Consider the following 21,487-nt stretch of genomic DNA (forward strand, 5'->3'; position numbering starts at 1 on the left):
CCTCTCAGATGAGGTTCAACAAGCCCAGACTCTGACCACTTTTGAGTCAAAGCTAAAAACATTCCTTTTTTGCACTGCCTACTCCACTAATGACTGATAACTTATTTTTAAATTCGATTTTAAATCATTTTAAATGATCTTTTTATCTTTGCACCTCTTGTCTGCACTTTTACTATTTTCGATAGTGATTTTTTTTAATCATTTAGTAATTGATTTTACCTTCTATATCTGATCTTTTTCTCCTTTATTGTAAATCTGTATCTTTCATTATGTTTTTATATTTTATTACTTTGTAAAGCACTTTGAATCTAATTCAAAATCAGTCTTCGGTTCTGCGAAAATATGAAGATATTTTATCATCCTCTTAATAAGTGGGCTCTTTACCATCACCAGTGAGGCTGAATCTAATGCTGAACAGTCCTCGCAGTTCAGGAGAATTTCAAGCTGCCTTGCCTAAAGGCTACAGGCGACAACAAGGCTAAAAACATACAAGCAGTATGGAAACATTTTGTGGTTTTAATATGTATTATTCAGTGTTCCTGCTCACTGTTTGCTTCAATTGTTTGGGAGATGAGTGCAACACCTTTTCCCCGTTAAACTTCAGCAGTATTTTGTGAACGTGACCTGACTTTTCATCGGCATTAGAGTGAGCAGATAATGACTGAAATTTCATTTTTGGGTGAACTATCCCTTTAAATAAGATACAATTAAAGTAAACTGTAATCCTGTTTGTTGCCTTTAATGTGTGCATTAAATAAAGGACTGTAATGGTGAATATAGGACTGGGCAGTCAGGAGGTGTCTTCATTTAGGATCCTTGTAGCCTGAGGGCAGAAGCTCCCCCTGAGCCTCTCAGTGCTGGTCAGGTGTAATTGGTACCTTCTTCCTCTCAGAAAAGGTCATTATCTGGTTTGTGGGGATCTTTAATGATTCTCCTGGCCTTATTTTTGCAATGTCCGCTGTAAACATCCTTTATGCAGGGTGAAGCAGCGCCGATAGCATGCACAGATGAACGAACCACTATTTGCAGGGCCCTGCAGTCCTGTTCAGTGCTGTTTCTGTACTAGGCAGTAATTTCCCTGTCAAGATGCTCTCGATGGTGCAGGAGTACATTTTCCTCAGTATTTGAGGAGATACCTGGAATTTTCTCAAGCATTAAGATGGTTCAGTCTGTGCCTTGTGTTTCTCACCACTGACTCAGCATGCAGCACCCAAGTCATGCTGTATTCACACTGCGAGTCACAACACAACAGTGATATTGCCTAGTTGCCACTGAAGTGTTGCTCAAGTGCTTGTTAACTTGAGTGTGTCTGCTAATTGCCACAAAGTACCTAACTGAACAGCATCTGAAGTTTTATATATGGGCATAAAAATATCTACGCTTTTTACATACATCCAATCCCCATCTAACATCGCCTCCGTATTAATTTTTTTGACATGAAAAATGTTGGCAACCACTTGAGTAAACTGTCCAAAACACAAAGGTTTTCAGTATACAATAAAAGAAGACTCAGAAAACCAACAAAAATCTATATTTAAAAATTGTCTTACAAGTGAGTCTTTGACATTTTTACTTTAATGAACTCTATCCCAAACGATTAATTAATTATGAATATAGTTGCTTGTTACTTTTGTGACAGCCGAGTATCAAGTAATAATTCAACTTAATCACCAGAAAAAAAAAAATCCTGACTTTTTGCGTTTCTGCAGTGCAATTCATAGATATGTTACATTTGTATGCCTCATATGTAGCGGATATGTTGAAACTTTATATTTAGACATATCAGTTTTATGTTGTGAAAACACTGTGGTTAATGTGTGGTTAGGTTTATGTGCAAACGGCACTTGGTTAGGGGTAGGAAAACATCATGTCTGGATTTAAATTACAGAGTTTGTTTGCTACGAGAAAGACAGGTAATATCCTGAACTTTTGAAAATAACCAGTTGAGTTGTTTTTAGGTCTTAAACAGTCGTCTACTGCTGCCTGCTTCTTGGTCAATATCTCACCTTGATGTCATTATCAACCATCCCCTCCTCCTGATGAAAAACTCAGCTCATATACACAAAATCTAAACTATGATATGTATGAAAGTCACAAACATATCAGTCGTTTGCACTTGCAGGAACATATAATACCAACATTTTAGTCTGGCGATTGGCCTGAATCATTTAATCTCTAAGCATTAACATGAAAGTTTTTGAATTTGACAAGTGCTAAGAAATTAAATGTTTAATTTTTTGACATACAATCAAATATTGGAGCATGGTGACCTTCAAGACAAATGTCCTTTGTGTATTCACAACAACTTAAATGTTATGTGAGGCCACAGCTATCTTGACTTGAGTTTAATGTCTACTTGGCAACAGATCCTGTCATCACATGAATGCCACTCGACTCCTATTAAAGTCTACTGCAGCAAGCTTGTTTCTTCTAGCATGGCCAAGGTCACAGCAAAAAAAAAAAAAATCTATGTTGTAACCTTGTCAAACTAAGCTGCATGTGTCCCCAGAGTTTCCTTGGATTAAACCAACAGTAGTGTTGATTAAGTTACTTTCAAACTGTAATAAATCACACGTCAGGCATGATTTTAGGGCTGTAACATGTATTACTATAATTTAGGTGTGTAATAATGGTAATATGATCTATCATTCATGTGTTTCTTTTCTTCTTCTTATTTTGAGCAGTGGAGGAAAATTGGAGATCGGAAACTTTTTTAGGTGAGACACTTGAAGTTAAAATCCTATATGCATCCACTGCAGAGCTGCTCCATTTACAGTCTCAGCCGTTGCACATCTGAGTGCTGCTGGTGACAAGTATGTAGAGGAGAACTGGGTATAGCTTCCAAACATGCCAGAGACTTTCTCACAATGAGTGTCACTTCTAACTTATATTTCCAACTGACAGTTTAATGAGGGAAAACCATTCACAGTCTGTGTCATCTCAAACAATGGGGGGAATTCTATACACGAACCCATGTGTTCTTATCCCCAAGTCGTCACATGTTGCCGCTTTGCAGTGGACTTCCGCATCTACATATTATGCTCTATCCTTCTGCGCATGCAATTTATGCTCCAGGATGATGCAACCGTAATTTCAACAAATGCACATGGTGGGATGACACTGTATGTGGTTACGTTTAGGCAAAAAAAGCACATGGCAACCAACGCCACGTCGTCAACAAAGGCACAGTCCTGTACAAATGGTTAGAATAAGGGGAAGGAGGCACATGTAAGGTGTCGAAAATAAACATCACATTCAGATGGGAAGCAAACACCAGACTCCTGAAAGCCCAGGGTTTGTTGAACCCATCCACTGCCCCTTTCAAAGTGCCCTATAGGTCTCCTCACACTTCTTATATTATGTCCTTACCAGCAGCGTTTCAACCTCAACAGGTTCCGTCTAGCCGTATTCTCAAGTGTTTTGCCCGTCTGCGTATCATGTTTCTGCGGTAGGTGCTGTCCGGCGGTCTGCTGGCATATAATAACACCATGACTGGTTCCGTCCGGCTGTGTTTTCCACTGATGCCATCTAGCAGCGTGTCATGCAAATGTGAAAGATGGCTTTTGGCATCGGGCTCGTATGCTGAGAGCAACAGTATTTGACGATTACAGACCAAGAACAGGATATGAGAACCATTTGCCAACAACTCATGCCTTCTGAATTTTGCATTTTGCATAGAGCCCCTTTAATTGGAATACTTCATGCAAAACGACCATTTGTATTTTGTATGTATCTACAGGCATTTATGCGTGTGTGAATGTTTACATTCACAATACTAGAGCAGTAGCAGAAAATGCACTTTTATACCTCAAAGTTACCTGTAAATTGTGTAGTAAAACTGTGAAAAGCTCTTGCATCATACCCCAGTACTCATACCAAGCCCATAGGAAAGCTCCTCAGCCTCGCAGCCATTTCTCCAGCATGCCACAAATGTAAAGGGACGTCTGTAAAACTGTTGACAGGAACTGCAAACAAGGTCAATTATGACTCTAGAGTCTAGCTGAGCAAAGAGATTTAAAAACATCATCACAATGTTAAGTCTAGCCAACGGAAGAAAGTCTACTGCGCAGATTCAGTGGGCTGCATACAGCGGAAGTAAACCTGGAAACCTTTAGAGACTTTTCTTGGCGAATGCGCCAGGCAAGCAGCTCCACTGGAATGAATTGGCAGCATCTTTGGTACAGTGTCCAGGTATTATTGGAGTCTATGTTTCATACAAGTATCTGTAAACAGTGGCATAAGGTAGTTACAAAGAGTCCCAGTGCACACTATAATGATGGGCTCTAGTGCATCCTTTTGTGCACATATTGTTCAACTTGTATCAACATAGCCTATTACTCAGCAATCATCATTATATGTCTGTATGACAAAAAAACCCAAAACATACAAATTAAGAAATGATTTGTTTAATTCCATTGTTTGTTTTTTACTGATTGTTTTACAAAACAACAAACAAGCATAAAACAAAAAGAAAACTGTGACAGAGATGTTTTGGCTTTTTGAAGGGATATATAAAATAAATGGTTTCCTTTAAAGAGAAACCAACTATATATATTTATATCTCTATAACTATATTTACATCCCCGACTGTAAATAGTATTCATGTTTTGACCATGTGGTAAAAATGTCAAATCTGGGCGTTAAAAGAATACCTCAACCACAAAATGACCATTTGTGAAAATCTGAAAAGAACATTCTTCATGCATTTACGTAAATGGGAGAGCTATTAAAAAATCAAAGTTATATAAAAACGTTTGGTAACAAACTTTTAAACAACTCTTCCAGGATTTTCCAGGTTTCAATGATGAAGTGTCCTACTGCGCTTTTTGCCAAAACATAAAGATTTTAAACATCTATCTATTTATCTATACATCCTTATGCACGGCCGAGTAACGTACCTGTGCACGCGCATGCGCTTGAACGCACCTGCGTGGTATTCTGCGTGCTACTTGTATGCGGAAGTGTTTTAAAAAGTGACATTTTCGCAAAAATGCAGGTGTCTGGGCAGCACCGAGTATACCGCTGGATAAACGACAGTTGGAATATACAGCAGGACATGCGTGAGAGGTTGTAAACAGCGTTTTTTTTAATATAGTTTTTCTCTTGTTGAACGCGGACCCTGCGATAAATTCATGAAGAATATTCGCGTTTGTTGTTCATATGGAGGCAGGCGGAAGCTGTCTTCACGAATTCAGGCTAACACATGGTGAGTAGGCAACTAAGAAGACCTGCAAATAGTTATTTAGTGTGTGATTCTTTTTTAAGCTCATAATTGTCATTTTACAACACATGCCGACTTATAAAAGACTTAAACGTCTTATTGATGTTTAAAACATCGGTTAATCGGTCAAGCAATGATTGCAGGTCTAATGCTGTGATTTCAGTTTGGGTCTACCTGTTGTTTACATGCGGGTTAGGCCTTTACCTGTAGCGTCATTATGTGCGTGAGTGTGATGCAAGAGAACACATTTCACAGGTAACCCTGAGGCATGTGCGTGCTTTTATGCATTTGTGCACGTAAACATTCACACATGCAACATCATCCTGCCTGCAGCAATCACACAGTTAAAAAAAAAGAGATATAATATGTTTTTGTATGATTAGAAATTGAGTTGTTGGTCAGGAAGAAATGAATAAATTAAAATGAATCTATTTGTTTTTATGGAAAATATTACATTTATAATTGCAAATGGGCTCAAACAAAACAAAAAATACAATTATTCAAAACAGGAATAGGACATTATATCCAGACATTACACCGACTGAAAGATGGCAAAGCTGAGAAAACACTGGACATCTGTGAAACTTTAAATATGTTTGTTTGATACTTTGCTTTGGAGCCCCTTTTATATAGTTGTATATAGTTTGTCCTGCGTTTTTGTTCTTCTTATGTCTTGTTTGAATAAAAAACAGCCAAAAAAAAAGCCAAAAAAGAGAAACAAATAAATCAACAAGTATTAAGTAATAAGTAAGTATAAGTAATAAGTATTTGGCTTTATATTGCTGTTTTAATGGCTTTTTATATGCACGGTGGTATGAAAGTGTATGATGTGAGTACAGTTTTGATAAATGATTTTATGTACTTTATTATTATAGATGTAGTTTTGCTGTAATTCTGCATGTATCCAGTTGCCATCTGTCAGCATGAATGCAAATCAACTCAAATCCATCTAATCATTCCCACATCTTTTTGACTATTTCACCATTTATTGGCTATAAGCCACGTACCATTTGTGTTTATGGGTTTGCAAAAAATATTCTGTGTTTGCATTTTGTGTGAGAAGTCCTTGTTTTTTTGGGATGGGGGGGTGGCAAAGTTAATGTGCTGTATTTTCCCACACAGATCCTGGGATGGAGTTCATCAGCTGCAGATTGCTTTGGAGCAGTTTTGCAAAACAGTAAAATGTCTGAACAGCTGGCGACTCGCAGCGCACCGCCTGGCGCCCACAGCTCTCCAGGCTGATAAGTGTTCAGAAAGAGGTAGGGGACTTTCATTCAGGGCTGAGACTCGCTATAACCTCAACAACCCAGAGAGCTGTAAAGTTAATTAAAGAAACACCGTCCTGGTGATCTAGAGCATTAATAACTCGGTTTATGTTGCACTTTTATGCGCCCTGGTGAGAACAGGCGCACAGCAGACGGTAACCGCACATGGGCGAATTATTTTGTCTGTGTGAGTCAGTGACCGAGATATAAAAAAAGTTACCGAATAACGGGAAGCGACAATGTCTAATTCCGCCCCCTATGAAGGGGACAGGCGGAGGTCTTCTGGGGTGGCACGTGTAAACAGACCACCGGATTTGGAGCTGTCGGAAACCACGTTTAGCGCGCCTGAAGCGGGGACACCTGTGGACACTTTTCCAGAAAGAGACAAAATGCCAGAGGACGGTAACACTTCCACAGACGTGCCAATGGTTCACCTCCACCCGTACTTATCTCACCCCCGGATGTCTGTGCGGATGTCGGTGTACAGCACCGGGGTCCGTCCCGTCCTCACCCGCGCCTACATCCAAGGACGCGTGTATAACTTTCTGGAAAGGCCGTCTGGCTGGAAATGCTTCGTGTATCACTTCACAGTGTGAGTTTTTTTATTTCCATAATCATCCTGATCCATGGGGTATTCAAGGGTATAATTGCAACTCTAAGATCCTAATTAAACAGGGAGTTAATTGCGCATGTAGAGCCTTGGAAGCCTCCACTACAAAGAACTGTTAATCCTGTGAATTTTAGAAAGATGCTGCACAGATATCACAACACAACTGAAGGTCCCTTTAGGAATATTATAAGGATATTTAAGTCGAGCCATAGCAGATTAAAAAAGCACCGTATAATTCATCACAGACAAGAGAAACTCACAGAAAACGCGCCCTCACAGGAGCACTAAAGGGTTATTATACAGATATTTCATTTGGGAGGCTATTTCCTTCAGCGCCATTGAGTGTTTAATTTTGCAGAACAGTTTACAACACAGACACGGTTTGCATTCAGTGAAAGCAACAGAACCTGAGCCTGGCGGGGGTGATTTAGTGTTTTATGACAATGTGACAGGTGTGTGAGGCTACCCGGTTTAGTGGAGTTATAGAATAAAAACAATTCAGCTAGTGATGAATGTAAGACTTGAAGTAATTCAGTGTGGGATGGATTTTACCTGCTAAAGCTCTGATATCATGAAAATGTCACATTATCAGGGTTCCCACATTCATGGGCAGGCAGGAAAAGTCATGGAACTTCACAATCACATTTTCCAGGCCTGTAAAAAGTTTTGGAAAAATGAAAATGGTGGAAATTTGTTGTGTGTAATAAATTACATTAATGTAGCACAATAGTGAATATTTTTTCTATAGCTGACCACTTAATGTAGCTTAAATATGCATAGACGTGTGACAGCGGTTTGCATGTTTTTGTTAATTCTTCATCACAAAATTGTCTCAGTTTTCCCCACGCGTTCTGTCTCTCCCTTCATGTCTGTCCATTAGGCATGTCAAATAATTTTATAAGCACTTTTGGCTCATGAGAGTTTTTTATATTTATTTTAACACTAATTTTTAAAGAAAACATGTTGCAGGGTTGAAAGGCACGTTTTATTTTTTTTTTAAAGGATTTCTTTTCTCCTTTTTTTGTCTAAAAAAATTTAGAGATTTTTTTCCTTTACAAATGTAAAAAGTTTGTCTTATTTTCTCTTTTTTTTCCTTAAAATTTATTTTTTAAAGAAAACCACTGGTTTGGAAGGCATGTTTCTTTTTATAAAATCCAGCTATTTTTTGGTTTTTTAATATGTATATCTTTGGCAATTTTTATAGAAAACTGAAAAAAATCAGCAGTTTATTTTTGTTGTAGTTGTAAGAAAATAGATTTGGAGTGCATGTTTTCTTTAAAATAGCCAAAATTACACCGCTTATCATAGCCAGAAAGTGTAATAACAGAAATTATTGTTGGATTTTTCAAATTTCTGGCGATTCTTGAACATGTCATTGGGGATGCTTAAATAATGTTTTAACAGAGTTTGATCTATTATATTTGAAATAGTTGCGCAAGGGAAAAAAAATACCCTTGAAAGTCATGGTAAAGTTTTGAAATTTTATCCATAAAAATGTGTGGGAACCCTGCAAAATGGTTCACCAGCCAAAATTGGTGTGAGAGTTTTGTCAGGTAGCCTGAAAATCTGTCTAGTTTTTTGGAATTATGAAATGTTTCTCATGATAAACCTCACAAAAGACAACCAAAGGATACATTTCACTCATTTTTTTCCAAACCCACATCCAGGAAACTGACAGTCCAGTAGATCCAGACTGTTCAAACAGAGCTTTAGGAATGTGGGATATGATCTTCCAGCCCCCCCCCCCCCCCCCCATGTGTGCTGTCTGTCCCCACTTGCTGGCACTGATAGCAGGCAGCTAAACTTGGCAGAGTGTGTGTGTGTGTGTGTGTGTGTGAGAGAGAGAGTGAGTGCGTGCGTGCGTGCGTGCGCGTGTGTGCGTGCGTGCGTGCGTGCGTGCGTGCGTGTGCGCTGTGGAGAAGGTAGCAGGCCCCGTCTGGCGCTGCCACCCTGTGACCCAGCAGTGTCGGAGGGGCAGCAGGGGAACGCAGCCTGTCGGAGCAGGTTAGAGTCTCAGTGACTCAAAGGCAGCACGAGCCAACAGAGTGCAACTCAAATGCATTAGAACATTACAGAGGATAACTGCACAATAACAGAGGCTAGTGGCTGCTGCGTTTACAGGAACAGCTTTGTTTAAGCATATATTTAAGGCTGGGAAGTATATTGGTGTTGTATTGAAATTGTGATATGAAATTAGATATTGTCTTAGATTTTGGAAATGGTAATATCGTAAGTGTCCTGGTTTTAAAGGCTGTATTACTGCAAAGTGATGTAATTTTCTGAACTTACTCGACTGGTGTGCCTCTTGTGTTACTTGGTTTTATTCACTCAGTCATTATATCTGCATCACGGATGATGATTTATCAATAATCTGTGTAAATATTTTTCAAGCACCATTTGTGAACCCTACAATGTCCTCACTCTAAAGATATTTCTCTAAAAAATATTATGATATTTAATGATATTTGATATTTGACCAATAGTAAAGAACCATGTGAAAGAATGTGAATATAACATATTCGTAATGGAAACACGTTAATTTAAAAAAAGTATCGCAAAAAAGTTTTACGCTCACTTGTGGTGGTATGTCAGGTGATTTGAAGAAGCCATATTTGCCTCAGGCATGATGCAGCAGGCGCAACAACAGCTGCTATTTCATCGCATAACTCCTCAAAAAATGAGCTGATCATCAGGAAGTTTTGAATCCGCTAATCCTTTGTGAAATCGTGGACTGTCACCTCCCAGAAATCCCTCATACGTGGATGCTCCCACGTATATGGGGCTTGCCTTTCCATCATCGCTCACATAGCACACCTTAGAAATAAACCTGCTAATGTTTTGAACATCCATCGTCATGCTTTTTGGAGTGTTATCATGAGAGGAGAAGTCGCAAAACATCACTAAGTGGAAACACAGTCATCTCGCAATTGTGTTTTTTCAACATTTAGTAAATATGGCTTAAGTTTTGTGCAAATCAGTAATGGAAACCCTCCTACTGACTGTTGCCATGCTTAACCCACTGATATTACACCATTAAGTCTTCAAGGCAGCTTTATTTGTAAACCACATTTCAATTACAATTCAAAATGCTTTACTGAGCAATAAAATATAAAAGCATAAAAAAGGTTACAGATTTACAATAAAAGAGTTTTAATAAAAATCCAACATGATTTAAAACATTTTAAAATAATAATCACCATTAAAAATAGCAAAAGTGCAGACAAGAGATGCAAAGATTTAAAGAAAAAGTACAAACTGCCGTACATGAGAGATGCTGCCTGGCAGGCAGTGAATCAGGCACAGAGTGTAAGAAAGTGGAAAATATACCAATAACATCTTTTGCCGTATTTATCAGCAAGCTCGCTAATATTAGCTGGCAGGGTAGCTCTCCGTGGTCATCACATCAGGCACTGCTGACATTCAGCCCGAAGATCACCTCAGCGGCGACTGTCACTCGCCTGCATTCGCTCATGTGTGACAGTGCCCTCAGACTGAGGTGTAACCTTCCTGTGATGGCGACTGCATGCTGATTTCAAGAAAGCTCTGACTACACGAAAAGACAGGGAACATCACAAAGTTTTTCTAAAAGGTTCAGTATGCAGTTCTGAAAATATAGTCGATTTGTGCGCAGGTCGTTGAATACAGTCGCTTTTTGGGTTGGTGGTTCAGTTCGACTACCAACTCAAGGTCGTCCGTATTTGAAGACCGGGGAACGAGGCTGGACAATCAACTGTATTTCTTCAGAACTGCATACTGAACCTTTAACCCTTTGAAACCTGTACAGCAGTTTTCTTGTGCTGCCTTTAGACACCTCTCATAAGAATTTAAACCTTTGGACCCCCAAGCAATTTGGTTTAATTTTTTTCCCCAAAGCATGGAGAAAAAGGCAATGAGTAATGTCTCGAAATTACTTGAAATTGGTAGATTTAGGTTGTTTTTTTTAAGATAGGGAAAAAGTCCAGAAATGTTTCTAATAATCATAATTATGTATTTTATAATTTTTTAAAGAATTATTGTAATTTTTGATTAATGTTCTTTTTTTCATTTTTTTAAGTTACCTTTATTTTAAAAACTAATTTTTAGATAATTTTCTTGCAATTTTAAAATAATAATAATAATAATAATAATAAAAAATTGCCTTCTTCCCATGTTTTTGAAATATATCAAGCCAATTTGCTCAGGTTTCAAGTGGTTAAAATACAAAATTCAACCTAATTGTCAGAATAATTGCTGGCATTGTACCTTTCTGCAAACCCCGGATATGTTACATTTGTGCGTTTTAGATGTTGTCTTTAAATTTTACTTTGTAACGACACTGCAGTTGATGTGTGGTTACTTTAAGGCACAAAATAAATAGATCAGGGTTTGGAAATCAAGGGAAACCTCAGAGGCTAAAAAATGCTTACGTGGAAATGCCAAAAAATGAAGCTTCCTGAGTGGCCACTTCAGGCTCCAGAAGTCAGTAAATTGCCAAAGACCCCCATGTTAAAATGCCCAACTTTACAGCAGAAACATGTTTACAGCCTGTTCAAAAAACAGTCCTGGTTTCTAAAGCTAATTTTAACACTCATGATAACTGTACGTGGAGTGAATTTATGTTTTATTAAGGCTTAAATCCATGCATTAATTAAGGGCAGGACGCTTTAAGTGACAGCCTGTCGGCATACAGTGTCCCTGACTTCGTGGTCGGTTCCACCCCTCACTCTTCCACAGCACCAGTCCCTCCAAAATATGGTTACTTCTGGCCCCAAAAAATCCAAAATAGCTTCATAATGGGAGTCTACAAACTACTGGGTGGTGTAATAGTAGCTTCATGCATTGTTATCTACAGTCTGTGCTTTACATATCTGCTTTGGTTGAGGGAAACATGGCTGGACACGCCTTGACATGTTGTCAAAAATACCCGCTTTTGTTGTTTGCTGGTCTTTGAGCGGTGATCTGCTGCTGTCTGCTGCCTGGCTGCTCTCCTGCCTGGGCTGAAAAATCAATGTTTTTCATAAGCAGCGGTGTCAGTTGCAAATTTCCCTCCTTCGGGTGTGTTTACTGGTGATAATATGGACAACTGTTGTTTCATTAGGATAAAACAAGTGTGTTTCGAGGCTGACGTTTTTCAGTCCGTCACACTCAGCCCTGATTATTTGTTTTCTGGAACTTAGCTCCATCACATGTCAGCTCTGTTTGCTTTGTACTCATTAGCCCTCAGCTGAACAAAACTGTGGTTGGGGGGTCCATCTGGCACCCTACTGGGGGCTGGATTTGGCCTCACTGTTGTAGCATGTGCCATCCACATGTTTTCTACAAGTTTGCAACATCACTACAAAGTGTAGAACTGCTCTCACCGTCTGTTCACACTTTGTAGTGATGTTGCAAACTTGTAGAAAACATGGGGATGGCACATGCTACAACAGTGAGGCCAAATCCAGCCCCCAGTAGGGTGCCAGATGGACCCCCCAACCATTTTTAAGTCACAATGAAAATAACATGATTCACACTAGGAATTGTTTTTGTGCTTTCGTTATACATAAGGTGCCAGAGTGCATAAACAGCATCAAAATAGATTTTTTGTAGTGCTAGTGCAGGATCCCCCATGGCCCCTTGACAGAGGTCATAGCTAAGCCCCTAATGTCCTAAACCGCTAGAAATGTCCTAAAATCTTACAAACATCATTAAGTCCTAGAAATGCCGTAAAATCCCAGAAATGTTCTACAAATCCTAGAAACGTCCTAAAATCCTAAAATGCATTGGGCTGCTGCGACTGGCCCCTGACCTCGTGTTGGTTTGCAAAAGTGGCCCCCAATCAAAGCAAGCTGAGAATCCCTTTGCTAGAATAATGACGTCTACATGTCCAACTCTATTCCTATTGGCTGACCGTGCACATGGTCAAAGCTGAACTGAGGTTATCAAAGTTCAAGTCTACTGGAGCCAGCCTGAGTACTGTATTGACTTTGACTTTTGTGTGGACTTCATTTTACCATCATCTGCAGGATAGAAGCGCCTTTACTGACAAAGATGTCAGGAAGCTGCACGCTCAAAAAAAAACACACCTTTAGAAACCCCAAAAACACATCTCAGAAGTGTTACCAGAAGTGACAGTGTTTTAGCTGTCTTATATTTCATTATGTGGGTTCAGTTTGTTGGTTTATTATATCATATCCTGTTTGGATAATTTTCTAATAATCCCCCCCTCTTTTTAAAACTTTTTTTTTGTTGCATTTTTCTTGTTACATTTTACAAATTTCTTGCAATTTATGGGATATTTCTTGCCAAGTTGGCCATTACCTTTTTTGCCATATTTTTGAAAGAAATCAAACCACAATTTGCCCACGTTTCAAAGGGTCAAAGGGCTACTGAACGGCGTCAGAACGCAGCACAATCGATCCAGGTTTTAAAAGGTTAATACAAGCTGGTGTTTGTTGTGAGAGCATGCTGTCTGACCGTCCAGCAGGTTTTCGGGGTCAATTCGCTACCTTGTTTTGCAAGTGTTTGAGCGGGAGAAAAGCAGTTAAGAACAAGCATGGCCTTATCGCTGACCCAGAACTCGAACGTCAGAGCGACCTGAGTTCTTATCAGAGGTCCCCTTGTGTGTGTGAGTGTTTGCACATGCATATGTTTGTCAGTTTGTGTGTGTGTGTTGATACAGTACGCTTGCAGGGCCTCAGCTCTGTTACATTGTGGTGAAAATGAAAGCAACAGTGTGTTTCTCCGAAAAGGACCATGGTATATTTTTAGCCTTATGCAATTAGTACAGTATATGGCGTGCTCTCGCTGGGTGTCTGTCTGCAGCGTGCTACAGTCTCACAGTAAATGCAGTGTTTTGTGGCGGAGCAGCGTGGATCCATCCCACATGCCGGTTATAGATGAGTCGATCGCTGAAGTTAAGAGAAGAACCAAATCAGAGAGTGTTTTTCCATTAAAACTGAACCAGATATTCTGTCAAACACTATCAAGAGAAAGTCAATTCTGAAACAATTTTTAATGACTTAACAAACCTGCTGAGGGTTCGTATGTTTTTATTCTTTTCAATTTTAGGAACATTTTGCTGTTTGTATTCTGTTCTGTATTTCGGTAACCGGGGGAAAGGCTTCCCTGCTGTTTTCTGTCTCTCTTTTACAAAACAAAGGAGCTCAGATTCTTAATGGAGCACAAAGGCAAGGTCACCTGTTGGTGACTACCTCAAATCTCTGAGCTGTTAACCCTATACTACCCAAAGACTTTGCTGAAGCCAGAAAGAAGCTTCTGTCAAGGGAAAGACAAAGACTTAGAGGTCCAGGTTGTAAGATTTTAGGGGGATTTGGTGGTGAGAATTGCAGATTGTTACCTTCTGAAACTTCCCTCGGTTTGATATCCTTCATGGGTCACTGTCCAGGATTTTCACTTGGATGGAGGTCTCCTCCTCAAAACAACCAGACCTGTTGATTTAAACCAACAAAAACACTCAATAAAAGGGTTTCACGTTAAAAATCAGTGTTTCTCATACACAGCACAACATGTCGATGATGGGCTGCTAGACCGGCACCTGCTTATCTGTGCTCTCTGATGAGTTTTTAAGATTAAGACGTTCAGGAGGTTTTTACAGGGAGCCAAATTATTAGCACGTCTCTTCCTCTCCAAAGCAAATGGACCTAGTGATTAAAAACAGTCAAAACACTGAATGTAGAAGTTTCGGTGGCACATTGAAAAACGTGAATGGCCGTACGTTCTCTCATGATAGTGACCATAGATATAGAAATGTAGAAACCTCATTGGCTGCTGCTCTGAGCTCAACACGATGCGTCTGTGTGGGCGCCATATTAGGGAGGTTAAGATCTGCTGGTAAACAAATACATGTGTATTGAGAGATGCAGATTTCACTACAACATCGACTGTAACTCGCCTAATTCTGAACCAGTTTTCATGAAATTTGTTTTAAACATCAGAGGGTGAACATGGAAGTGGTTTAAGTCATTTAAAACTGTAATCCTCTAAATAGCCACAACACTGGCACACGCAGGCTCTGACTCATGAATAAGCAACATCCAGTGATGGAGTGTAACAACGTACATTTATCCCAAGTATAATTTTGAGCTACTGACATTTTACATGAGTATTTTTTAATTTTTTGCTACTTTAAATTTCATGCAACTCCATTTAATTCAGCTTCATGCTTCCACTACATTTCAGTATCATTACACGTGTAAAAAACACAACTGCAAGATGACTGCGCTAACATTGATGTTATGTCACTTTTCCTCTCGTGATAACATACCGAGAAGCATGGTGATGGATGTTCAAAACATCAGCATATGTGGGACCTTTGGCCACGTATGAAGGATTTCTGGGAGGTGATAATCCACATTTTCACAGAGGAATTGTGGATTTAAAACTTCCAGATGTTTCACTCAATTTTTGAAGAGTTATGTGATGCAGTAACACCTTTTGTAGCACCTGCAGCATCATGAGGGAGCCAGTTCCTACAGACAAGCGCATAGTCATCGCATCATGTGACCTATAAAAGCCCAAAAAGTGTTTCTGTTGCAGTTCTGCAAAATATGGCTTTTTTGAATTGGTGTGTAAAAACTTTTTGTGATAATTTTTACAAAATTGATGCGTCTCCTTTTATTATATTTAATATTTGCATTTCAATTTCAATTTGTGCAGTTTGAGGGTTAATGGAAACCCGCCTAGTGTCTCCTACAAATAAATGTCACTCTCCATTTCATCCATGTCTGTCGACTTTCACAAAACGTGCACAATCACTGATGAAATGATTGCAGAGTACAAACAAATGGCTCCGTCGATCTCTGTATCCAACGTGGAGCATAAATGAGCCTTAAATTCTCCACACTGGACCTTAAAAACCTCACTTTAATGCATATCTTTTATCACAGTTTAATCTTCTTCACCTTGGTTTTGTGTTTCATACTTTTTCTTTATTTATGTTTTGTCTTTTATCACTGTGGAGCTCAGTGATAAAAATAAAGTGTGATTGTTGCTCCCAACAGGATATTTGATGGTAACAGGCGGTGACATGGTCAGCAGCGTCACTACTAACTCTTATCCTGTCCCTTGCTTTGTCTCTACACTCACTGCACAGCAGACTGCAAGTGAATCTGTCCATCAATAATAGATAGGAGCAACGCTTTGAGCTTTTGTTTAGAGTTCAGCGGTGACTACGTAGCTGAGCCAACTTATTGTTTTGTCTGTTTGCTGCAGCGAGCCCACTGGAGGTAAAGGAAGTGAAATATGATGGTGCAGTTAGAAGAGAAGGACTGACGAGTCAGATCGTCTCCGATGAATTCAAAGTGAAGCAGGAGTGTACGCTCAGCATACTGAGTGTGTGTGTTTACTGGCATTTCAAATGCTCTGAAATAATTTAAGCAGAGCTCCGCTGACAAATTACACCCATTAGCATACCGGGGTGTTTGGCTTGGAAAGTTTGATGTTCATTTGTATTTCTTTTGATCCTCTTTTCAACTGCGTCTGTCACATTTGAACATAAGATTTTATAAATTAGACCGAGTCCTAAATCGTGAGCCTTTTTTGTCTCTGCCCAATGTGCCCTGATCTTCTTAACAGACTGTAGATGTCATTTTGCAGGAGATACGTACACCGGAGTCATTTCGCTGTGTTGTGTTGTCTACTTGTTCTTTCAGACGGGAACAGCTGCTTTGTTAGCTTTGCAACACACCAGTCCATCTTCCCCGAGCAGGTCTCTCCTCGCTCTTTTATCTGTGTTGACGTGTGGCGTGCACGCTCAAGCCTGTGTGTGTGTGTGTGTGTGTTAGTTTAAAGGGGGTGTTCGGATTCCTGGCCAGTCTTCAATAAACTCAGGCTGTAGCATGTGGTGATAAGAGCCTCCATGGTGCAAACAGTGACTGGAAACTATAACTCCCTCTACACATAGTTTCCATCAAGAGGGCTCATATAGGAACAAAACAGTGATCCTTTTGGGCTGTTTTCTGAAGTTTATAACGATAGATGACAGTAAAGTGAATACTTCCACAAACACTGTGCAGTATCGTCAAGATGTGCCAGTCCCAGTATGGGTTTCTTCCATATCGCAGTACCACTTCAGATGGATTCATACAGCTGCTTTTAATCGACACTGTCACTACGGTGTGTAGGCTCTGCATACCTTATGCTGAGTGCCCTCCTCTGTAGCCCGATGAGCACCTCCCCAGAAATGTAACTACATGCAGACTTCCTGTTTGATAAAAAAGCTTTTATTTACTTTTGTTTCACAGATAAGAAACAATAAATTGTGAAGACAATAAAGCCCCCAAAAAATAGCATTTTAAGTCTCGGGTGTAATTTTTATGTGTGTGGCTGCGGCAGAGAGCAGGTCGTCCATTGATTGGAAGGTTTAAACTACATTTAAAAAATGACTAATACCTTGTATATTTACTCTGTGTTAATCACCATTTACACAAACCATTATGAACCATCTCTCCTATATAGCTTAGTGGCTAAAAAAAGTAATCTTACCTAATAAAACAAGTTCATTTCGATCACACGCCCTCTTGATTTTAGCTTTTTTTTTTTTTTGCTTTCCTTTCTTTCTCATGCCCTTAGCTAAACGGCCAAACAGAGGGATTTTATTCACCAACAGGCTCTGCCATCTCAGACACAGGTTCAGCTTGCTGAATCAGCCAAAAAAACAGCTGACAAATACAGAATAATGGAAATAGTGTAGGACACAATACACAAACTAAGGCTATGGACGCTCACCGACGGCTCGGCAACAACCATCAGGTGGGCTTTGTGTGTCAGGGCTTTGAGTTTCTCTTGCAAAACCTTCAGCCTTTCTCAGGTATAAATGCATATACAGTGTATGAATTGAAAATGTATGCTAGTCAGTTAATTAAATCTTTATTGAAAAACATGTCCAAAAAGGAGTGGTACAAATCCTACCCCCTTTTTTCAATTTTATGAAAAAAAAAAGTTCATTATTACCAATTTCTGCCCCAGTATTCAGCACCTTGCTCTAATCAAACAAAAATTAAGATAAAAACAGAGTAATCTAAATAAAAATACACACACACACACACACACACACACAGAACAAAGAAACACATCAATAGAGAAAACAAAGTCGCACTATCAAAAGCAGCCTAGCTACGGTCTCTATCACATCTTACTGTGCCTGTTTCCCTCTCTGTTCTACCATCTCGTATCCCGTCAGTATATCGTTTTCAAAAACGTTTAAATTCGTCAAATGTTCTACGTGTTTTCATTTCCACACTACAGATATTTCAGAAATTAATCCCTTTGACTGTTATACAGTACTACTCACTAACTTCCTTTTATTTGAATGACTTTTGGGTATTCTTAAATAGTAGATAATTTTTAGCTCTTTGAATTGAAGTGCTTTTGATTTAATAAAGAGTGGGTTTGTTGGTTGTTTTGTCAAATGGTTTTGTTAACAGTTCTTATGACTCTTTTTTGAGGGATGAAGATTTCCCCAAACTTCCACACAGGGAGTTATATATGGGAGTTCAGAGGAACAGTGTAGGGCGTATAATGAAGTCTGTATTTACAAACAGTGGTGGCAGATGTGTGCAATATTTTATCGTACATTCATCAAATTTCATCCATTCAAGTTTGTTTTTGTTCATTGCTCTTCTGTCACTGCACCAGATTTTGTAATAAACTCTGGCAGTGCAGTTATATCTAATCAGAAAGCCAACTGCCTCCATGTTTTTTTTTTTTTTGTTTTGAGCCAATTATGGAAGTTTATCCAGTCAGCTGACTGGCAAATTCAGATGGTGTCATGTGAATCCAGCTTCGAGTTTCACCGCCATGTCTCCCGCCAACGGAAATGAAAAGTTAATCAGTTTGTCCTTGCCACGATGCCAACCGTTACACAAAGTCTAATGCACATTCATTATTAATTTTCCAAGACATCCTGCTAACAGACGAACGATAATGAAATGTGGTGAAACATGACCCCGACTTCACCTCCGATAGCAGAGACAATACTGCAAAAATCTAAACATGAACTGAGGCTCTGCAGGCTGAGACATGTGAACAAGGTAATGAGTTTGCGAACAGCTCGTCATCTATATACCGCAGTCACGTCTTCCTCCAATACCATCAAATTAAATCTCTCTATGACTTTTATGAACAGCTGTGAAAAATGACCACCTCAGTTTAATTGGTGTTACAAGGTGTGTCGGTTATATAAGGTGCTCTTTTTCTTTTTTTTTTCCAAATAACAAAAATATTGCTGAAATGTGTCTGTTAGGTGAGTTATGGGAGTTTTTCGGTTCAGTGTCACAGCAGCATGAAGCCTGATCTCAGAGAAATAAAATCTCTTTATATTAAGTAGGTTGAGGAGTTACAGACATCTTATTGTTGCAGTTGAAACAATTGTGACCTTGAGGGGAAATAAGGGGAATGTTAAGGAGCAATTTAGTGTTTGTTGATACTGTGTGTGTGTGTGTGTGTGTGTGCGCTCACGAAACCAGTGTGCTCATTATTTGACAAGTTTATCATGCGCTTTGCATTCATATGGTGGAGTTCAAAAGGTTCACAGTATTTCCTCCAGAGGGCTGTCCTTGAATGTTTTCACAAATTCAGTCAGACACTTTTCATGACAAAAATATAAAGTAATGTTATGCTGTCTAAAAACTTTTTTTTTTTTAAAGTTGCTCAGAAGCTCCGACTTGAACCAGACTGCAGAGTTGACTGAAGTTTTGCTGTTTAAATCAAAGTGTGAAATGTTGACATGAATATGAGGTGGAAAAGTAATTCGGGGGAGGATCGTGTTTGCTTGACTCAACTGATGAGGAGTTATGTAAAGCTTTGATTTGAGGAAAATTATGTTTTTTTTTTTAAGTAAACAGGAGCCAGTTGGACATCAACATCCAATTTGATGATGTAGGAGTATGTACAAAGGAAAAAGGACTGACATAAAACTTGTGATATCTGTTTTATTTCCTGCAGGTTCCTTATAGTTCTGGCCTGTCTGATCCTCAGCGTTCTGTCCACCATCGACCAGTACCAGGCTCTGGCTCACACGACACTCTTCTGGGTGGTGAGTGTTTAATTTGATTAAATAGAAAAGTAACACCTGGGATTAATCATAAAAACAATGTTGTTAGATTGGCTCTTCATCTTCAGATTACACTTGAAGATTTTGATCCCAGCTGGGCTGTAAAAAGCCCTCTGAGCTGAGAGCAGGATCTCGGGTCACATGGGTCAAGATTATGCTATAGAGCAGGGGCCATCAACTACATTTGTCAAAGGGCCAACATTTTTCTGGGCAGACACTGTGAAGGCCAGATGCTCTCGTAAAATAAAATTATTTTTTAGCCTTTGAGAGTGTTAATAGACTCATATTACCTGTACTGCAGCAAGCCACTAGGGGGCGATAGTGATAGTCTTGTGATTTTCTTGGTTTTACTTTAGTTGTATTTATTTGTTGGCTCACAGGCGACTTTAATTTGATGTAAAGAGTAACATTTCTCATAACTGAGACCTGTCGCTTTTTTTTTTGTCATTTCTATCTATTTGCTGATGTGTTACACTTACCATGCTCCTCTCTGTTATGTTGATGGTTGTTATTGAGACACTGCAATTGTGCGCTATTGTGTGGGGGAAAAAAAGCCTAAGGACAATTTTGGCGTTTGTGAAAACGGCTATAGATGAAATAAGCACATGAAACAATAAAAGATCAAATCATACTAAGAATAGTAACAACAATTTTTGAAATGAGTCCAGTATAGAGCTGCAGTGTAACCACTCTGGGCATGTTTGCCAATTTACGTCCAACAAAGTACCTGTTTTGGCCACTGACATGCTTGGATTATTATTAAGACTAGGGCTGGCTTTAAAATAATTTTGTGATAATTTAAGTCTATATCGCTATACACAATATATATTTTGATATTTTTTCAATGTCCTTTTAACTAATGTTAACTAATGAAATACAGCTAAATGTGCTCTGTGAAAAGGTAAACTGCTGATGCTTTAAGACGGCGGTCAGAGAAAGCAGAGATATGATCACATTATACCGTCTGTGGTGTAAGAGATTGTGTTTTCCACCTGTTCTATTTAACAATCGCTATAGGAAAGACAGTTATTGTTGACTATTTTATAACATGTCAATGATCTTTTAAATAGTTGTATCCCATTTAGACAAAAAGAATATGCGAGAAGTTTTAAGAAAATTACATTTGTGAATAAACACTAAACCAAGCTAATCAAATTATTATTTCCAAATTCGTTTCTTTTTTCCTTTTTTTTTTGCGCTCCATGTTAAGACCAATCGTGATTTGCGTTAACGGAGATCTTACTGCACATGTGCTGACGGAGGTCTGTGTGTCTGCAGCTAGGCGGTCTTGCTCATTTTCAGATACTTAGAATAATAATCTGAACCTGTCAGCGGCAAAAACAACACTTTTAGTGAAC

At 39.1% G+C, this 21,487-nt stretch overlaps 1 protein-coding gene across 3 annotated transcripts in view; it reads left to right on the plus strand.

The window, feature by feature from the left end:
* The first annotated feature begins 6,594 nt into the window (after positions 1 to 6,594).
* Positions 6,595 to 21,487, plus strand: part of kcnq1.1 (potassium voltage-gated channel, KQT-like subfamily, member 1.1) — a 68,994-nt gene continuing 54,101 nt past the window's right edge. For all 3 annotated transcript variants that reach the window (XM_042488426.1, XM_042488421.1, XM_042488435.1), the window contains exons 1-2: positions 6,595 to 7,078; positions 20,021 to 20,111. In XM_042488426.1, coding sequence (XP_042344360.1) covers positions 6,726 to 7,078; positions 20,021 to 20,111 — 444 coding nt within the window. In that variant the 5' untranslated portion in view covers positions 6,595 to 6,725. The remainder of the gene's footprint in view (positions 7,079 to 20,020; positions 20,112 to 21,487) is intronic.

The sequence above is a fragment of the Plectropomus leopardus genome, chromosome 1 (genome assembly GCF_008729295.1).
Source record: "Plectropomus leopardus isolate mb chromosome 1, YSFRI_Pleo_2.0, whole genome shotgun sequence".
Taxonomy (NCBI): Eukaryota; Metazoa; Chordata; class Actinopteri; order Perciformes; family Serranidae; genus Plectropomus; species Plectropomus leopardus.